Genomic DNA, 19,494 nt, shown 5'->3' on the forward strand with positions numbered 1-19,494 from the left:
AAAACTGAAACCCAAACTAGACCGAAGTGCTGGGATCCGAACACCACGCCCGCACACAAAACACAAGGACAGAAGAGCACGCAGCTCGAGCATGCTCAAAGCTGCGCGCTCACACAAGACAAGACAAACAATACAGGAGTGTCAGGGCTCTGTCACAAACCAAGAGTAAACTAGACCGAAGTGACAGAACCCTGACACTCTTATGCTCACCAAGGCTGCATTTGTTTTGAGCAAAAATACAGTAAAACAGTAATATTGTCGAAAAGAAAATGATATTATATTTTAATATAATTCGAATTTATTCCTGGGATGGCAAAGCTGAATTGTATTATTATCAATGTTATTGTTATCAATAGTTTTTGTGGAGATCATGATAAATTTTTTCACGATTCTTTGATGAATGTTCAAGAGAACACAAATCTTTTGTAACATTTAAAATTGGCTACGTTTGATCAATTTAATGCATCTTCAATGAATAAAAGTATTAATTTCTTTTAAAAAAATCTTACTGATCACGGTAGTGTAAATAAAAATAAAAAAAGACATCCTAATCAGATGCATACAAACCATCTTCTAAATAAACTATTGGTCTTGACTGTCATAATCTGACCTAAAGTTTACTGCTTTGTTTATATACAGTGGAGTACAATGCATTACAGTATACTGTGTTGTTAGTAATGCAAACTAACATACTCATCGTAAGACTTTCTGTTTCAGCTCAGGGTCTCCCAAATACACCACGCCCACTCTTAACTCCTTATCTGAGCTACCAGAACGAGGTAATACTTTAACTGTCCAGCTATCTCCAGTTTTCAGTTAGGCTGTTTTTTGCTTATCTCGACTCATGTTTTTTGTTACGATGTGTCATGGCCGTAATCTCTCTCAGCAGGCTTTCGAGCAGATGGGGAAAGTAGCTCGTCTCACTTTCTGTACCAAACCCCACTGCCCATCGGCAGTGCTGGACGTCACACCCCGGCCCTGTCTCCCACCTCCCCTCGCTCCTTTAGCCTGGAGACAAACGGAAGCTCATCTTCCTGCCATACTGCTCCTCACCCACTGCCCAGAAAAACTTTGGTGAGAACAGTGATCACAAACATTGCTACATTGATAATTATTATCAATGTTAGAAACCGTTATTTTGCTTGATATTTTTGTGGAAACCATGATACATTTTTTTAGGATTCTTTGATGAATAGAAAGTTCAAAATAACAGCATTTATTTCAAATATTAACTTATGTAACATTATGAATGTCTTTATCCATCACTTTTGATCAATTTAACGCATCTTTGTGTTAAATAATAAGAAAAAGTATTAATTTCTTTAGAAAACTAGCTTCAACAGCTGTTTTACATGTCTGTGCTGGCCTTCCGGGCATCAAACCGGCTTAAACCAGTCTGTTTCCATGTGGGAATTCATGAGCTGGTTTTCTCTGCAGGGTCCAGAGGAATGTTCTTTTATTACATGCGTCTTTGGCTGTTGGAAAGACACAGGCGTTTCTTGACATGTTTCTCATGCTTGTGGTTTCAACAAATTGACAGTTTAAAAGGAAATCCATATTAGTAAGAATATTGATGTTCTTGTGTTTAGATTAAGTCGAAGCTGAGGCGTGTGAAGGCCATGTATGACTGCATGGCAGATCATCACGATGAGCTCACCTTCACTGAGGGTGACGTCCTGGTGGTACTCGGAGAGGAAGATGCTGATTGGTGGGTGAGTAGAAGAACAAAAGAACAACTGATTTGAGATCGATTTGAATGAGAGCGAGAGAGACACGAAACAAGCAGGAAATTCATTCATAGTTTAGTGGTCATTATATGAAAATATTTGCAGAATAGTGAGATTGACCAATAAGATTCAAGCATTCTAGAGAGCTGTGTTATAAAAGAACAGTTCAAGTCATGACATCAATTTTAAGGCCAATCCGGAAGGCTAATTTGTAGGGGTGTAACGATACCCTCATGTCAAGATTCGATACATATCACGATACTGAACGATATTATTGCGATAATCCAAGACGTATGATAAAAGGATGGAAAGGGAAAAAATATACTGTTTCTTAAAATGCTAAATTTGGTGTTACAATGAGGGTGGAAATTAATAGGCTTGGACTTGGTGCTGCTAATCCAATGCACAGAATAAAAATATTCATGATTCTGAAGCTGAAAATACAGAATTATTTTAGTGCATTCTGTCACTGACTATGTAGGCCACCTTATACTGGTAACATAAGACATTTGGCATTATCAGGACCCACAACTATTCCCCCATTGCATTATTATACATTATATTCAGATTTACATATAATGTAGTACTGACACAAATTCTGTAAACCTTGAATTTTTTCTCACACAGTAATTTTGATTTAAACACAATACAGATTGTCAATATTCACGATACATAATGTTGCATTTTTGTATTGCGATATATTGTGGTACAATATTGTTACACCCCTACTAATTTGCCATGGGTTCCCTTGGGAATGTCTGATGTTTTTAATATTGGATATATGAGAAAAAAAACTGAGTAAAATTATAAGAAACCTTCCTGTTTTGCTCTACAACATAAATTACACATTCCTCAAACGTTAATTTTGAAACCGCTGTGTGCTTTTTAAATTGCTACACATGGCTCAGTGTTATTTTAGTATTATTTATATACTATTATAGTATTTATTAATATTTAGAATTTATATTTTCAGTTTAAATTTTTTATAGCTTTTTTGATTCAGTTTTGTACTGTTTGTTTCCTTCACTAATTTTCATTTAAGTTTAAGTTCATCTAATATTTATATTTTATTTTACTTCAGCTATATTTCAATGACCAAAAAACAATTTTAAAAAGTTGTAGTTTTTTTAGTTGTAATTTATGTTGTACAAACATGTAAGTCTATGTAAGCATAGACTAAATGAGGGAATCTATGGATAAATCCTGAGGGAATCTATAGCACAAAAATCAATTCTGCTTCGTTTTACATCCCACTACTTTAATGTCAGTTGTTTTCGGCTCTTTGAAGTATCGCTGGCATAAATGGCTCGAAATCCTTGTTACGGTTAAAGATGGTTTTGATGAGGAAGCGGCAGGGTTCTTGTTAGCCTTTTACAAACATGCTGTGTGTGCAGATGTATCCCACAATTCCATGGGAGCAGCTGGAACTGATCAGAGCAGAGCTCTCAGGGTCCATGTTTTATTCTGCCTCCATATCGGAGTCAGAGAGCTGCCCATACGTCTCCAGTGGGCTTGCCTAATATCCTGCCTCTGGATGGCCCATCAAAAGAATAGATTTCTTGTGGATACAAAGAGAGACACTTGGCATGCAGGGAAGAGCTTTAAAAGTGAATCGCATCTTATTTTAAACCTCCTCAAATCTCTCCATCCTTTGTGTTCGCAGCATTGCTTTATTTTCATTCAGTCAGGAAGTACAGGCCTTGTTTATGACATTATTTCTTCATTGCATGTTGTCATGCGCCGCCCTTTCATTTAATTGAATTTCTCATCCTTCCTTTTGATGACTCTAACCAGAGCCAGTAATATCTTCCTTTCAGCATGGCTACATCGAGGGACAGCCAGACAGAACGGGCTTATTTCCAGCATCGTTTGTCTCAATGCTCAGCGAATGAAGCCGGCCAGGAGCTGAAATCATAGCACGGTCGACTTTACTGCCAAAGCACCCTGGGAAATGAGGGGCTTGAAGTCTACCCACAGAACCATCGGTAATGAAGAATCAGCATAACAAAGCAGCACTCACAGCGCCAAGAGAGACGGGATATGTGGAACAAGTTGTGCTGTGCACAAAAATTCTCATAGTTTGTGGTTGTTCAGGTCCCTCAGACATGAGAAATCATGCCCCACGATCCATCCACAGACCAGCCTAACCAAACGCTCGTAGAGTAAAATCCTATACGCTCCTAAAAATCTCGCTCCGAAAGCACACACAGCATGAGCCGCATGTCATTTGTTACATTGAACTGAACTCAAATGTGAGTAATCATTCATGTCAGGCTGCAGAATTGAATTGTGAAAGTGTAATGTCGAGATGTTGCTAATAAATGGAGACAAAAAGAATGGCTTTAAAGCACAATTGTATGGAAGCTTGTTTCCGCCACAGAATAAAATATTCTAAAAGATAATTGTGACTTTTTATCTCACAATTGCGAGTTTACATCTCACAATTCTGACTTTATAAAGTCCAATCCTTTTTTTTGTGTGCAAATTAAGAGTTTATATCTCGCAATTCTGACTTTATTTCTTAGAATGGTGAGATATATACTCGCGATTGTCCAATTCTGAGGGAAAAAAGACTCAGATTTGCGAGTTCTGACTTTATTTCTTAAAATAGTGAGACTCTCAGAATTGTGAGATATCTCACAATTCTGACTTTATAACACACAATTGCGAGATATAAAGTCATTCTCTGTAACTTAGTAACAAAATAATTCTAAAAGAAAAGAATAAACAAATGAATGAATTATGAAAACCGTGTGCTTGGGTGAATAGCACAAAAACACTTTTTTCACAAAGAAAAAAAGGGTATTTTTTATACCATGATTTCTTGCATTGGTGACATTTTCTCAACAATTTAGCAGACTTTCCCCCAAATTCTCAGTTATTTTTTATTCTATATTTTCATTATTCTCATTACTTTATAAATTGTAAACAGTATTTTGTTACATAAACAGCAAAAAATACTACTCAATAATAAAATATATAAAGTAATTAGAATGATTTTTTTTTCACATTATAATAATGGCAGTTTGGGATGTGCTTTACAAAATAGTTTCAATATATACTGTATATATAAAAATCCCAGACTAAAAATGTTTTAATAAAACCTTAATGGTCCTAAAACATGTCTTTACGCCAAAAAAAAAGTTTTTCTTTTGATTTTGGGTGAAATACGCAGACACGTTTTGAGATCACCCATTTATCGTTCCATTGTTTCTGCATCTTCAGACGAAATAAATCACTGAATAAATGGTTAAGTAAGTGGTTTATTGAAAACAGACCACAGATTAATCACAGGTTCACACAAAACTCATGAACACAGAAGCTTACAAAGATGTGCACAACCACACAATTTGGCTATTACAATGTAATCAAAGCATCACATTCAGCTGGACAGTTTTGAACATGTACGAACTTCTTAAAGTGCTTGAGAGTAGAACACTACTTGTGGCAGAAGACATTTTTTCAAATGATGTCACACTTAGGGAATATCAAATCTGTTGTCGCATGTTGTTTGAATATATGAGATGTAAACAAAATGGTAAAACGTCATTTGGCCACAGCTTTCCTTGACTTTACTGCTCAATATCTCGGACTCCAGCAGGGACGTGGAATAAATATTCCATTTGAATTGGTGATCTATTCCTCTTACTTGCATTAGAGGATCTTATATATATACACCGTAATGTATTGCAGTAAAAGTTGAAAATGTGGTTTTAGCATTTGCTTTTTATTTGTTAAAGAACCTGAATGGAAAACAAGGGTATTGTGAGATATTTATGTATTGTGTATCTCATTTTTTTTTAAAAGGAGAAAAAAAAGTATGTTTTTCTGTATTTTTATTTATGCAAAATTAATCACATATTTTTTTAATACTGTGCTGGATGCCCTAAACTGTGACTTTTGAATTCAAATATGTTTATGCTTTGGTTTTGTTTCTAATTAGATTAAAACACAGAATTTTGTCTTGATTTGAGTGTTTGTGTGTTTTCAGATGATCCGTGTGTCTCCTTTCCATGCAAACTCTGTAAACTGTGATAGCCACTGACTGACAGGAAGTGATGCAAAGCCAAAATACATTCAAGAACATACAACCACAGAACAAACCCACATGTGTGGTAATACTTGTCAACAAACATTGAAATTACAGCTCAGGTTTCAACCTTGTCACAGTCCTTAAAGTTCACAATGGGGGGAATAAACCACAGAACGTCTACCACCAGTAATTTCAACTACAAAAATATAAACAGAGATAAATTGTATTTTAGGGAAAAAATGAATCAAACATGTATGAAAGTACAGCATTTGCTATATCCAGAACTGTAAAGAGGTTGTTGTACTAGTACCAACGGGTCATTTTAAGGCCACTGAGACCAGATTCATCTCTCTAGGGACGGCTTTGGTCTAAAGGTATATAATGATATTGAACGCATTGCACACAAATAAGGCTCCCAAAGGAAACTCCACACTCTCAACTACAATCTAGAATGCTTTCACAGCTCTGTGACATACATCTTCCAGCATGTGTTTTGGGTATTATTAGGTGATTCCATTGGCAGTATGGTTAAATTAGGAGAGAAATTTAAGGTGAGAACAGTCCTTCAAATATCAATGCAGTAAATGTGTGGTGACTTAATGTCAGTGCATCTGTAATTGTCTGTACTGAAATGTAAAATAGCATTTGTGAACGTCTTAATACGCTATTCAAACTAATTTCTGATTTTTACAAATATGTTTATTGCTTTGTCAATATTTTGAAACCTTATAATCCACAAACTTACAATCTAAAATGCTTTAATGCACTGCAGGTTAAAGTTTAAAAGTCAACATGAGATTTGATCAGATCTTATGTACTTGGAGTAGTTCCTCCAAGAATGAATTTTCTGACATTTACTCACCCTCATGTCATTCCCAACCAGTATGACTACTTTTTTCTGCAGAATAGGGTTGTCACAGTACCAACATTTCAGTAGTCCGTACCAATACCAGTAACATTTTGGGGAAGTGTGCGTCTGTTGGTTATCACAGTCAATCATTGCAGTTTTCATTTCACTGGGTTTGCACTTTGTTTGTTTATGATAAATGAATTCACGAGCAGGCACGTTTCGCGTTGAAAACAAAACCTTGTGCGTTTTCAGAGGTGCACCTCTGACAGGTCATTGCGTTCATGCGCTCAACAGATATGATCGTGATTTGCTACAATGCTCAACGCTTTTAAAAACACACTGTCAATAGAAACCGTTGATGCTCAGAGCGCTTAAACAAACACGAACGAGTGTTTAGTGGCTTTCACACTGGAGGAACCTTTTCATAGTTCCATAGAAACTCTTTTTTTGGGGAACAAAATTAGATCCTACTTCAGAGTACACTCTTAAAAATAAAGGTGCCAGGAAGAACCAAAAATGGGTTTTCACGGCGATGCCATAGAAGAACCATTTTTGGTTCCCTGAAGAACAGTTTTGGGAAAGGTTCTTTAAAGAACCATTTTTTCCTAAGCATTTTATAGTATAAAGAACCTTTCTATGCTAAAAAGAACCTTTTGTACAATGTAAGGGTTCTTTGGATATTTACGGTTCTTCATGGAACCATACACCTCGCCAAAGAACCTTTATTTTTTAAGAGTGTAGGGTCTAACCCAGCACAATAGAAACTACCAGTGACGTTAGTGTACACTGATTGGCCGAACGCACATGAAACACCAGCACCCGCCATTTTTACACACACAGATTATAGCCTATACATTTACTCCAGAAACTAAAGCCACGTTTCCACCCCAGGAACTTTGGGGTGGTACTCGGTGTGTTTCGACCGCAGGAACCGGGGTCTAAATGAAGTTCCAGGGAAATATTTCCCCCTCCGAACGGCCCTGCTCCCGAGGTAGTACTTTTTCAAAGTTCAGGAACTTTCGGAGGTGGGACTTGGGCGCTGAACATGCTGATTGGTTGACTCCATGCAGCATTTTATTTCAATCTGCATTTTGCAAGTCTTTTGCGTGGTTCGTTCTGCGTTCAGTAAATATCAGTCTTGCTCTTTCTGTCCGATGGCGCGCGTTCGTCTCAGCAATCTCACGGTCAATGTCCGTAATAGCTGATAATAACATACATTGTCTTATTTTAAATCTAGCTTTACGAGCTCTCAGTCTACGCTTTAGTATCGGTGCTCGTCTCTTTTCCGTTTTGTTAATGACCTGTTTAGTAAACCAATACATAACCAGCAAAAGCAGTGCTGCTTGCATCTCCTCCATACTTGTTATTGTTGCAGACAGTGTCGCGCAAAAATAATTATTGTCCATCGCTGACTGGGAGGAGCAGTCGCGCGCAGTCCTACATCACCGGACTAATTTTCCTAATCTTCACGGTTCTTTAGACCGCAGTGGAAACGTAGACAGTAGCAGGTCTGGGGGAATTAAAAAGTTCCTGGTACAAATTTTCCCGGGTAATTTTGGTGGAAACAGGGCTTAACTCTAGAAAAATGGAAAACAGTGATAGATGCACCTCTTAACCTTTATGCTAAAGAGAAAATCCAACGCAACTTTGAGGGGACCAAGCGAAACATGTATTTCTGCTCGGCTAGCGACATTGGACATCAGAACATGGCAAACGCTAATTCTTTTTTATATACTGTCTACTTTCTTTGTATAACAGTTCTATGTAATAATGTATTAGACAGGACTGTTAAACAGAAAACAGCGTCTATCAGCGGGTACCGAAAATACCTGGTACACGGTACTACTGGTAGTGTAGAAATGCTGGTACCGGTACGTTTGACAACCCTATTGCAGAACACAAAAAAGATATTTGGAATATATTTTTTTATTTTGTATGGGGTCTAATTTTAATGATCCCCAACATTCTCCAAAATGTCTTCTTTTGTGTTGCAAAGGAGGAAGTGAAATACTCCTTACTACATTTTAATACTTATTTTGCACAATTTATCAATGTGCGTCATTTTAAAAAAAAAAGAAGAAGAAGAAGAAAGTGAGTGAAGAATTTTTTTTTCATAATCTTCCATCAAAATTTAACAACTTGCACCACCTCATTCCTTTTCGGGTTGACATCACTAAACTGTCCAACCAACCACCTGTCATATGGTCCAATCAGATACACCCAATCAATTACCAATGGTTCAAATCAAACCCCGCCCTTTTTTCTTCATGAAATATTTTGTTGCACTTTGTTGTGAATGCTGCTTCATGTTGACTTTAAGGCTTTAATGAAAACTGGCTTTTTAGAACATCTGCAAGTGAATGGCGCTGATGATCAACATCTTTCTTCTTTCTTGCAGTTTAGACAGCTTTGTTGATTATACGTGAAACCCATCTAGTTGTGTCACAAATTGCACTGCAGACACTGTGTGAGGCTAGTCAGAACAGCCTAAATAAGAAAGAAGTATGTAAGGAGGCTAAGCCAATTTGCTTACTGTTCATTTTCTTCAACGTTTCAATGCCCGACTGGGGAGGAAGGCAACATCCGTCTTTTTCTTCAGGCACGTAGCAAGTAAAATGCTGTTAGAAAACAGGAGGAGTTCATTTGGTCATAGGACTACAGCTTGATGTCTGTGGGTTTGGTTCAGTGCAGTTCACAGTGGTCAATTAATGGTAGGGTGGATCACAGATCTGCGTCTCTTTGGCTTCCATTCGCCTGCAGTGCAGGTCCTGGCCCGTCATTTACATGGCATTGAGCACCAGTGAGTCAATAAAGGCCACAATTACAGGCTCATCTGTACAGTTTGATTTTGCCCTCTGTGCTGAGCCTCTGAATGATCTCAGTCTCGAAATCCGCATTGTGGACGCCGGTCTTTCGAAAGGCACCTGCGTATCTGTTGTACTCCCAATAGTGGTGCCAGTTTCCTTGCTTGTCTGCTCCATATCCAAACACTGACACCTGTTGGGATTGAACATCATGATTAAAAACATCTAGTGACACAGAAATGATTATCTTGGCTGTACGTAGAAATACAAACCTCGTCACAGAGATGCAGAGCAAATATGATGGCTAATATTCCAGTGGACGGGTACCTTCCATGACGCTCTGTCCAGTTGTCATGTGTGTACTTAAAGAAGGCTGGATTTACAACAACCACCTGGGCAGCACACACAGGAGGAAGAGTTAGGCTTGACAGGCAGATGCGTTTATGAATTTACAACATAGGCAGAGCGTGTGTGGCTGGGGAAGGCTAATGCTGTGTTCCAGACAGCTCGGAATTTGGATTTTCCCCACCTTGTTCTTGGAAATAACATCTGGAATGCCACTCAAAGTCGGACATTTGACCTGTGAACTCGGGGTACATTGATCAACCCCAACCTCAGCGAGACGCGTCATTTAACGCCACTTCCAATTAGCATAAACGTAAAAACAAATTTTAACATTAGACATTAAAGGGTTAGTTCACCCAAAAATGAAAATTCTGTCATTAATTACTTACCCTCATGTCGTTCGACACCCGTAAGACCTCCGTTCATCTTCAGAACACAAATTAAGATATTTTAGATGAAATCTGATGGCTCTGAAAGGCCTCCATTGGCACAATGCACGGTTCGCTCTCAAGACCCTTAAAAGGTACTAAAGACGTTGTTACAAAGTCCATCTCACTACAGTGGTTCTAAAATAACTTTATGAATCGGCGAGAATAGTTTTTGTGCGCAAAAAAACCCTAAATAATGACTTATATAGTGATGATGATTTCAAAACACGGCCTCATGAAGCTTCGAAGCGTTATGAATCAGTGAGTCGAATCATGATTTCACCAAACTGGTGAAATTTGGCGATTCAAACCGCTGATTCGGCTTACTGATTCATAACGCTTCGAAGCTTCATGAGGCCGTGTTTTGAAATTGTGCATTGTGCCAATGGAGGCCTTTCAGAGCCATCAGATTTCAACTAAAATATCTTAATTTGTGTTCCGAAGATGAACGGAGGTCTGACGGGTGTCGAACGACATGAGGGTAAGTAATTAATGACAGAATTTTCATTTTTGGGTGAACTAACCCTTTAAGTTTATGTAATAAAACCTTCGTTTTGCTTTTCCTCAGCTGTTTTCAAAGCGATTTTATGTTGTTTTTGCAATAATTGACAAAAACACGATGCTCTCGTTGTGGCGACATCATGTGGTCAACACGTGAACTCACATCTGATTGCCTGGAACGAACTGAGGTCTGAAGTGGGACATTTCATTTGGGATATTCCCACTTCCAACCTCATCTGGAATGCAGCATTAAGCCCAATGTATACTTCGGATATACTCCACACACCCGGTACTCCGGTGTGCATACAACAGCGCATGCCAAAGAAAAACAGAAGAGTCACAACAATTGTACTGCACGTGTCGAACTCGGCCATCTGCACTAATCCGCGGTTGAGAATACTTTAAAAGCAGTGTGGAAACGGTGTCAATTGCAGCCTTAAATTTAGATCTGCTCATGTTGCAACATACGTTTTACAGCATTGCGCACTATAACCAATCACACACGACTCTGTTGAGCTTATGAATGCAATGGCCAATCAGAGGCGTTAATATTAGTAATCACTGAAACGCAGAGTTTTGTTCAGTGCTCAAGCTGAACTCTGAATTCTGCACTCTCACGAATACTCTCATCATAAACTAATAAACAGGGCAATTTTTCTTGAGGGCAATTCATATAAATATATAAAGGTTATATAAAGGTTTTTTTATTTACAATGTATTTTTGTCAATGACCAATCAGAGCGTTTAAGTTAGAGTCCCCTCACCAGTCAAAACGCCAGAGTTTTTGTCCATTGCTGAGATCTGCACACTCAAATCCTCTCTGTATAATTTAACTTTATGTAGGCTAAACAAGATATTCATCGTACAGTCAGCTTAATCGATTAGCAAAACTTTGTGAGATTGTGATAAATTAAGATGAGTGACAGCTTAGTGATTATAAAGGGGGCGCTTTTATGCCTTCAAGGTGATCCACTCAGAATTTGAAGAAAGCATGTATGCTTTGCTGCATTAGGTAAGGCTATTTATTATTCATATAACTGGCTGCCGTGCCAAATCACGCTTATGATTGCCTGTTCAAATTATAGTGGTTTGTGAACATAACCACTTTAATAACAAGAGCGTTTATGCTGGGATGTGTAGGTTGTTGATAGGCAACACGTAACTATTTAATGACATTCTATTTAAATGTGTTTTTAAGGAGGAATCACATCTAGCCTTACCCTAGAATTGGTTCACCCTCCGTCTATGATTTGACAAGCTTTAGCATGATTTACAGTACACTCACCTTGTCTTTGTCAGCTTCTACACGATTTTTCACTCTCATGTACGTCCTGTTTGGGATATACAAACGCTATTAGTTAGTCATTTTAGATCAATTCAAATCGATGTTGCACAATTTTCAGAAATATTTTGAGGTACATTTTGATCTCTCCTGTGGAAAGGGCGCTGGTCAACCACTGCATGTCTTTCAATTTGAAAGGAAGGAGGACGAGATGGACACCAGGTCTCAGATCGATCGCACTCTCTGGGTACATGAAGTGGTGGGTGGTTCGGTTACCAACATCCTCTTCAAAACCCACAGTTACGGCCTTATTCATTCTGTGGGACAATCCAGTTGAAAAGCATTAGTTCAACAAAAAAAGAATGCACTTATTGGCTACTCAAAATGAAGATGAACCATTTTTTAAATTTAATTAGGATTTAATCTCATACAGTCAACATGAACCAGTGTTGGTTCTTTTTTTTGTGTTGTTTTGATGCATTTTCATTTTTGGTTGAACTATCCCTTTTAGTGTTGTCAAAAATATCGATATGTATCGATACTGAGATATCTGAAACGATACGATACTCCTTTTCTACAGTATCGATACCAGCTGCGCTCTCCTCTCCTCTCCGACCGACAGCGAGTTGACACGCACCCGCCTCCTCTCATTTAGTCCGGTTACTGAACACGGCGAACGCGTGTTCTGCTGGATTTTTGCATAATGACAGTGTTAGTGTTGGTGTGACCGGTCAGAATTTCGCACGGGATTGCACATAATGTTTATTCTACTAATTACCAAAGATTTCGCGCTCGCATCTGAAGCGCACACACATACCGTAATAAAGCCGCCTCTGACATACAAGTGCAAAAATGAGCTCCTTTTTCCAGCTAATTATTGGTCAAATACACTCAAAAAATGTCTCAATGCCCATCTGGGTGAGTATTATCGTAAACACAGTCGTAACCAGTTCAGGAATAATGTGTAAAGAGCAGTGTTTGGAATCCATGCGTGCGTCAGGTCTTAAAGGGACAGCAGTTATTTATTATTCAAACTACAAAAAGACAAACGATCACTTAATGTTCTTGACTGATTAACTTGTGTAACTTTAATGGATTAATCTGTATTACATTTTTTACAATGAAGATTATCCAATGTTATTTTAAATTTGATTACGTTGGGTTTTTTTTTAATTCAGTTTCTTACCTGAATACTGTTAGACCTACCTGAAAAAATAAAGCAGTCTATTTCTATTGCATTTATTTTTGCTATTGTTTGTCATTTGTTTATTTGTTCTTATTTTATTACAGTTTACTCATCTTTTTTAATTCAATTTGAAATCAAGCTGTAGCCTATGTAAGCTATTGCAACACAATTAGTGAGTAAATATTTGTGAGATAATTGTAATGGTAAAAAGTTCATTAAACATTATCATATAAAGTTATCTCTTCAGAATACAATTTTAATTGCCTAGACTTTCTATAGACGGACAAAAAGAAATTATATTAAAATGATCTATTAGACAGTATATGCAGAGTTTTTTCCCCGTGGTATCGAAAATGGTATCGAATATCGATACTTTTTTAGGTATCGTATCGAAGTTAGAAATTCCAGTATCGTGACAACACTAATCCCTTTATAACTTTAGACTAGACACACAAAGAGCAGAAAACACACCTAATAATAGTTGAGTGGGAATCTATCAAGGCTCCATTTTTGGACTTCAACAGATTGCCAGAGTTTCCAACAACTGCACATTTCCGACACTGGCTTTGCCGTGGTGTTTTGTCTTCAGGTGGAGGGGAAATGATCTTAAACATCTTATGGGTGACATCCTTGATCGTTCCATCAGATGCCTGCAAAGACTGCAAAACAATATCATTAATACAACTTATAGAGCTGAACCTCCACATTTCAGTAATATTATATAAGCTACTAATCTCCACATTATTAATGTTAAAAGAAAAGACGACTATCCCAGCAACTGTGTTTTTTTCTATTTTATTAATGCATTATTAAAATACTGCCAACGTTTCTATGTGCCATGTGGATGGAAACTCAAGACACTTGAGGAAAAGCAATTTCAAGCTTATCTGAGTGCACTCTTAGTGCCATTGCCTGCAAAGGTTTGAAAGCCTTTAATTAGGCTAAATTAAACCTTACTGAAACACATGGCTGGGCCGAAGGGCCTATTTGTGCCCTTGTTCCCAAGGGAGAATCACTTTTTTGTTTAAGGAAACCAGATAATGACTCGGGGATCCACAGCCATCGCTTTAATGATGTTTGGCAAACAGATATGATGGTAGTAAGAGAACTTGAGAGGGTCTGGAATGAACACACCAGCTGTTGTCTTTCCCTGACGTGTCCATGTGCCAGAAAAGGGAAATGAAAATGATATCTACAGCTATGACTTCAGAGGCATGCCTGAGAATCCCAAGAGTCTCTAGCTTAGAGAGGCCAATGGCTGTGTAGTAGAGTCTAGCGAATGAAACGAGGAACAACTCCCACTCATTGCAAAAATTTGGCCAAATGATCACCTATTTATCTGATCATCTGGCCACCCTTCTCCTCCAACAGCGTGCCAGTGCTGGAGCCGGTGCCCAATCTGGCAGGGTTGCCAGGTCTGCATAACAAAACTCGCCCAATTGCTAATCAAACCTAGCCCAATCGTGCTCCGGGGGGTAAAAATTGGGGTGTTGGGTGGCTTCAACCAGTGGACTAGAAAAACTACCCGCAGTACCCCAATTCAGCAGGAAAACTGCAGACTTGGCACCCCTGTAATCTGGCCTTGTTGCACGTTTCTATTTGAAACAACTGCCTAAGCTGATGCAAAAAATGCTAAAATAAAGCTTTAAACAATGTTTTTCATGCTTGTTCAATGAACCATAAAAAAACTACACATGCATCTGTGGAACAGTCACTAACAATTTACAAGCAGTAGACAATCAAAATCACAGTTCCAATAACTTGGGACACTTAAAGAGATCTTTCTACTAACAGTGAAAAAACACTAGGAGGAAGATGCCTGGGGTTCCTGATCACCTGTGTGAACATCCTATAGTCCACCTGTCCAATAAACTGCAATGTCTGTAATGTAAGACACCCAAGATATGCTACTGATCGTCCTTGCAGTGCCAAACCACCTTGATGTGTTTGAGGACTTGCAAGTGCCTTGGTGAAATAGTGAAGTAATATCTCACACAAGAACAGGCAAATTTGGTGCAGTCTATGAGGACAAGACCTACTGTAGAACCTAAAGTAGCTGGTGGCCACACCAGATACTGACTGCTACTTTATATCATTATACCTTTTTAGTTTGTACAATTTCTGTGACACTTGTTCAGTTTATTTCTAACTTGTCTCAGTTATTTAATCTTTTTATTTTCATTTATTTAGTAATTAAAGTAATTCATTTAATTCAGTGTCTGTCAACGTATTTAGTGTATTTATATATATATACCATAATTGTTTATGGGTAGGTTATGTAGTAATGTTTTCAGTTCTGCTGTTGCTCAACAGTGGAGTAGGCATGTGCCGGTATCAAATTTTTATGTTGCAATTTATTGCTGAAGCTTTTATCACTGTGTACGGTATTATCATGGTATTGAAATAAGTTGCAAAAAAAGTGTTGTCAAACTATAACAGGTTTAATAACTTTCTTATAACAAACGAACCAAACATTTAAATACAATAAAGCAATACACAAAAATGTATAAAGTAAACAAATATTTAAAACAGATTAAAGTGCAAAAGAATTATAAGGAACAATAGGTAACACTTTACAATAAAGTCTCACCAGTTAATGCATTAACATCAACAAAGAGCGAATAGCTACATTTTTACAGAAGTTATTCTTCTTTGATAACGTTAGTTAAAAAAAGCAACTGTTAGTGTTAGTTCAGGTCCATTAAATAATACAGTGACAACTTTTGATTTTAATGTGTTATTAAATGCTGAAATGTACATTTAACTAAGATTAATATTTGCTTTAGAAGTATTTTTCATTGTCAGTTTGTTAATGAATGAACTAATGTTAAATAATGGAGCCTTATTGTAAAGTGTGTGATTGAACAACAGTCAGAACATATTCAAACAATATCTAGGGCATGTATTTAGTCCAGATTAAAATATAAAATATTCAAGTTTGAAAATGAATAGCCTTAAGTCTTTAAGTATTAAGTATTAGGTTATGTGATGAGCGTGGAAACGGCTGCATTTCTGCTGTTCCGTCAGCGCCCTCTGCTGTCAAAGAGTGAATGTGCACTTCGCCACATCTCCTTCACTCGTTCCGCCATGTGCTCGGCTCATGCGCGGTCTATTTACATCAGTGGGCGTCCCTCTTTGACGTGTTGTTCATTTTAAATGGTTGATGGGTAAAGTATACTTAAAATTCATTCTAAAAATCGTAATAATTGTAATAAATAATTATTCACGGTATTTTGAAGTGCCCAGGATAACAATATTGTGCATGTTCATTATTGTGGTATATCGTATTACCGTTTACTGGCACATGTCTACAGTGGAGACATGGGCCAAAATATGTGAGAAAACTACTTCACAATAACTGCTACAAGGGCATGATATGTATGGACAGCACATAAAAAAAGATTTGTACTGTATACATAATCAGGATGTGGGATAATATTTTTTTTTGCAAACAAAATGTAAAAATGCAGAAGCTTCAAGACATTCGGTCACTACTTCTGTTTTTTTTTTTTTGAAACAAGACCGGGGTCTAAATGAAGTTCCGGTTCCGGGTAAATATATCCCCCTCCAAATGTCCCTGCTCGCAAGGTAGTACTTTTTCAAAGTTCAGGAGCTTTTGGGGGTGGGACTTGGGCACTGAACATGCTGATAGGTTGAGCTCACACAGCATTCTATTTCAACCGGCATTTTTAAAAGTCTTGCGAGGTTTGTTCTGCGTTCAGTAAATATCAGTCTAGCTCTTTCTGTCCAATGGCGCGCATTGTCTCAGCCATCACACGGTCAATATCCGTAATAGCTGATTATAACATACGTTGTCTAATTTTAAATATAGCTTTCAGAATACACTTTAGTATCAATGCTTGTCTCTTTTCCGCCATTTTGTTAATTACCTCTTTAGTAAACCAATACATAACTAGCAAAAGCAGCGCTGCTTGCATCTCCTCCATACTTGTTATTGTTTCAGACAGTGTCGCACAAAAAAACAATTAACGTTACTGTCGGTGACTGGGAGGAACAGTCGCGCGCAGTTCCACGTCTCTGGACTAATTTGCCTAATCTTCACTGTACTTTAGACCGCAGTGGAAACGCAGACATAGCAGGTCTGGGGGGAAAAAAGTTCCTGGTACAAATTGTTCCGGGTAATTTCGGTGGAAACGGGGCTTTATAGCAACGTACACGTCACAATATTCCTCATTTAAATAATTTCCGCTCAAGGTATATGCAAAAAAGTGGGGCGAGGCCTGGTTGAGTTGCATAAGTAGTGTGTTGAAACTCGCAGTTATGGTAAGGGTTATGGACATTTCTGCAAAAATCTGCCCTTGAGTCGTTGCCATACATAGTTTTGCCTATATCACAAATTATATTGTATCTTTTGCATCCCAAATTTTTGTTAAATGCAGAGAGTAATGAGACCATTTCAATTCAACAGTTTACTTCTTACTATTTTCACAAATAATAAGCCTCGCGGTTTGACGTGGCTGAACTTATTCAGATCATTCAAACCAAAAAGGTTATTCTTTATGGTTTCAAGAGATCAGTAACCTCAAATCGATCAAAAACATCATATAGCTGCTGATTTTTTTTTCAGAGACAGATCAGCTTTTATTTGTGTAGGGGTTTTTAACTTTTTTAAATGGTCTATTGCTTAACTGACGCCATCTTAACAATTCTAAATTTCGTTTAGAGCTTTTTAGATTCAACCCACTTTGTGTCATGTTTTTTCAAAGACTCTTTAGACTTGATCATCAGGCAATTCAGAAATGAGTGCAGTTGTATATTTTTTTCTGATGAACTTTTATTAGGTTGTAGACTGAAAAGTATGCTTGGTAATAGGTACATCATTTTTTTTAAATAGCAGCAACAACTGCCTATTCCGAATTTATACATGGTAAAAAGATATATATAGAGAGATTTAATTTGAACTACAGGGAAAACAGTGCTTTAAGGGAAGCAACAACACAAGCGCGGATCATAAAGATGGACAACACACCTTCACTGTCTTAAATTGTAGTAAGTGAAGCCGCTAGTGTCCCAATATACGCTTCCATTTTGAATCTCGAGTCTGTGCAGTAATGAGCGCGAAGTGGAGCCGCGATATCAAGGTCTTCCCCTTAGACTGCTCCCGCCTAATCAATCATTGAGAAATGTATAAATTAAAGTTAAAGCTCCTCCTGAAGTTCACGAAAAAAAGTCTGTTGGTTGCTCAGAGAAGCTGTCCATCTCAGCTGTCAATCATACCGTCACACCCCCGTTTTTATAGCATCAAATAACTAACTAACTAAAACCAAACTTATTTAAAGGGGGGGTGAAATGCTGTTTCATGCATACTGATCTTTTGGCACTGTTAAAGACTTGGATTCCCATGCTAAACATGGACACCGTTTCATAAGCTAAGGTGGACGTTTGATGGGAGTATTTCTTTGCCAAAATTAGTACTTCCTGTTGGTCATAAGTTTCGGAAAGTTTTTTTCGATCATGGGTCCGCTTGACGTCAACAGGGCGGAATTTCCTTATATGGGCCGTACGGACAATTCTACCGGAAGAGCGCGCGCGAGAGAGAGAGAGAGCGTGAAAGCAATAGGCTACGCCCATCAGAGCGCTGGCTCGTACAGATGGAATTTGCTTTTCCGGATCAACAACTGAGTTGCGCAAATATTTATGTCTGTTCCCTGCATTTCGGTGCCGATTGTTTTATAAACAAGACCCAGTTCGACGCCGGATTTTCAGATCGCCTAATACTGAAGGATGGAGCGGTCCCAACGATAAAGGTCCCAACGTTGGAACCGCAGGTTTGACTGCTTCAAATGTCTGTTTTTGCCTATGCCCATCAAGTAGCCCAAACATGATCACGTATTGATCAATGGAGCATGCGATGTATAGTGTGTGTACATTTGTTTAGCTGGCCACTATATGTGTATGTTTGTGTATTGTAAAAGCACTCCAAACAACAATACACAAAGAGTGGGGAAATATGTTGAACTAAATAAGCGCGGTTCTTCATTCAAATGCGCTACTATTCCATGTCTTTCTATGTAAACACTAGCCTGACGCGCAAAACCAGTCCGCTTACTACAAATCATGTCTTCACAAACCACGCGTATACACACACACACACACACACACACACATTGTAACACTCGCGCTTGACATGGTGTTCTAAATAACACAAGCCGCTAAACATATTATATAGTTAGTGTAACTTATACCACATAGTCGACGTCCTGCTCTAGTCGTTTTTGCTGCTGCTCCTGTTCAACTTCAGCCTCTGGGTCTGATTCCGGATCATAGATGTATGGCTGTATCTGATTAAAAGCCATTTTTTATGTTGAATAAAGTTT

At 38.0% G+C, this 19,494-nt stretch overlaps 2 protein-coding genes across 7 annotated transcripts in view; one reads left to right on the forward strand and one right to left on the reverse strand.

Moving 5' to 3' along the window:
* The window catches only part of unm_sa1614 (un-named sa1614), a 46,708-nt gene extending 41,014 nt beyond the window's left edge, over positions 1 to 5,694 (forward strand). The window contains exons 25-28 of one of the 5 annotated variants that reach the window (XM_079843782.1): positions 718 to 779; positions 887 to 1,074; positions 1,590 to 1,712; positions 3,522 to 5,694. In XM_079843782.1, the coding sequence (XP_079699908.1) occupies positions 718 to 779; positions 887 to 1,074; positions 1,590 to 1,712; positions 3,522 to 3,530 (382 nt within the window). In that variant the 3' untranslated portion in view covers positions 3,531 to 5,694. Of the gene's footprint in view, positions 1 to 717; positions 780 to 886; positions 1,075 to 1,589; positions 1,873 to 3,521 lie in introns of those variants that run through there. The other 4 variants (XM_079843779.1, XM_079843780.1, XM_079843781.1 and 1 more) reach the window with 4 other exon arrangements.
* Positions 4,973 to 19,494, reverse strand: part of st3gal8 (ST3 beta-galactoside alpha-2,3-sialyltransferase 8) — a 28,204-nt gene continuing 13,682 nt past the window's right edge. Inside the window, exons 3-8 of one of the 2 annotated variants that reach the window (XR_013818506.1) lie at positions 13,628 to 13,815; positions 12,108 to 12,287; positions 11,974 to 12,019; positions 9,687 to 9,806; positions 7,018 to 9,607; positions 4,973 to 6,980 (exon numbers count right to left, since the gene is read on the reverse strand). Coding sequence is in view for 1 of the 2 variants with exons in the window: in XM_079843784.1 (XP_079699910.1) it covers positions 9,440 to 9,607; positions 9,687 to 9,806; positions 11,974 to 12,019; positions 12,108 to 12,287; positions 13,628 to 13,815 (702 nt within the window). In the remaining variant the exon portion in view is untranslated. Of the gene's footprint in view, positions 9,608 to 9,686; positions 9,807 to 11,973; positions 12,020 to 12,107; positions 12,288 to 13,627; positions 13,816 to 19,494 lie in introns of both variants that reach the window. The other variant, XM_079843784.1, reaches the window with a different exon arrangement.

Source organism: Gobio gobio (genome assembly GCF_949357685.1).
Source record: "Gobio gobio genome assembly, chromosome: 19".
Classification (NCBI taxonomy): domain Eukaryota; kingdom Metazoa; phylum Chordata; class Actinopteri; order Cypriniformes; family Gobionidae; genus Gobio; species Gobio gobio.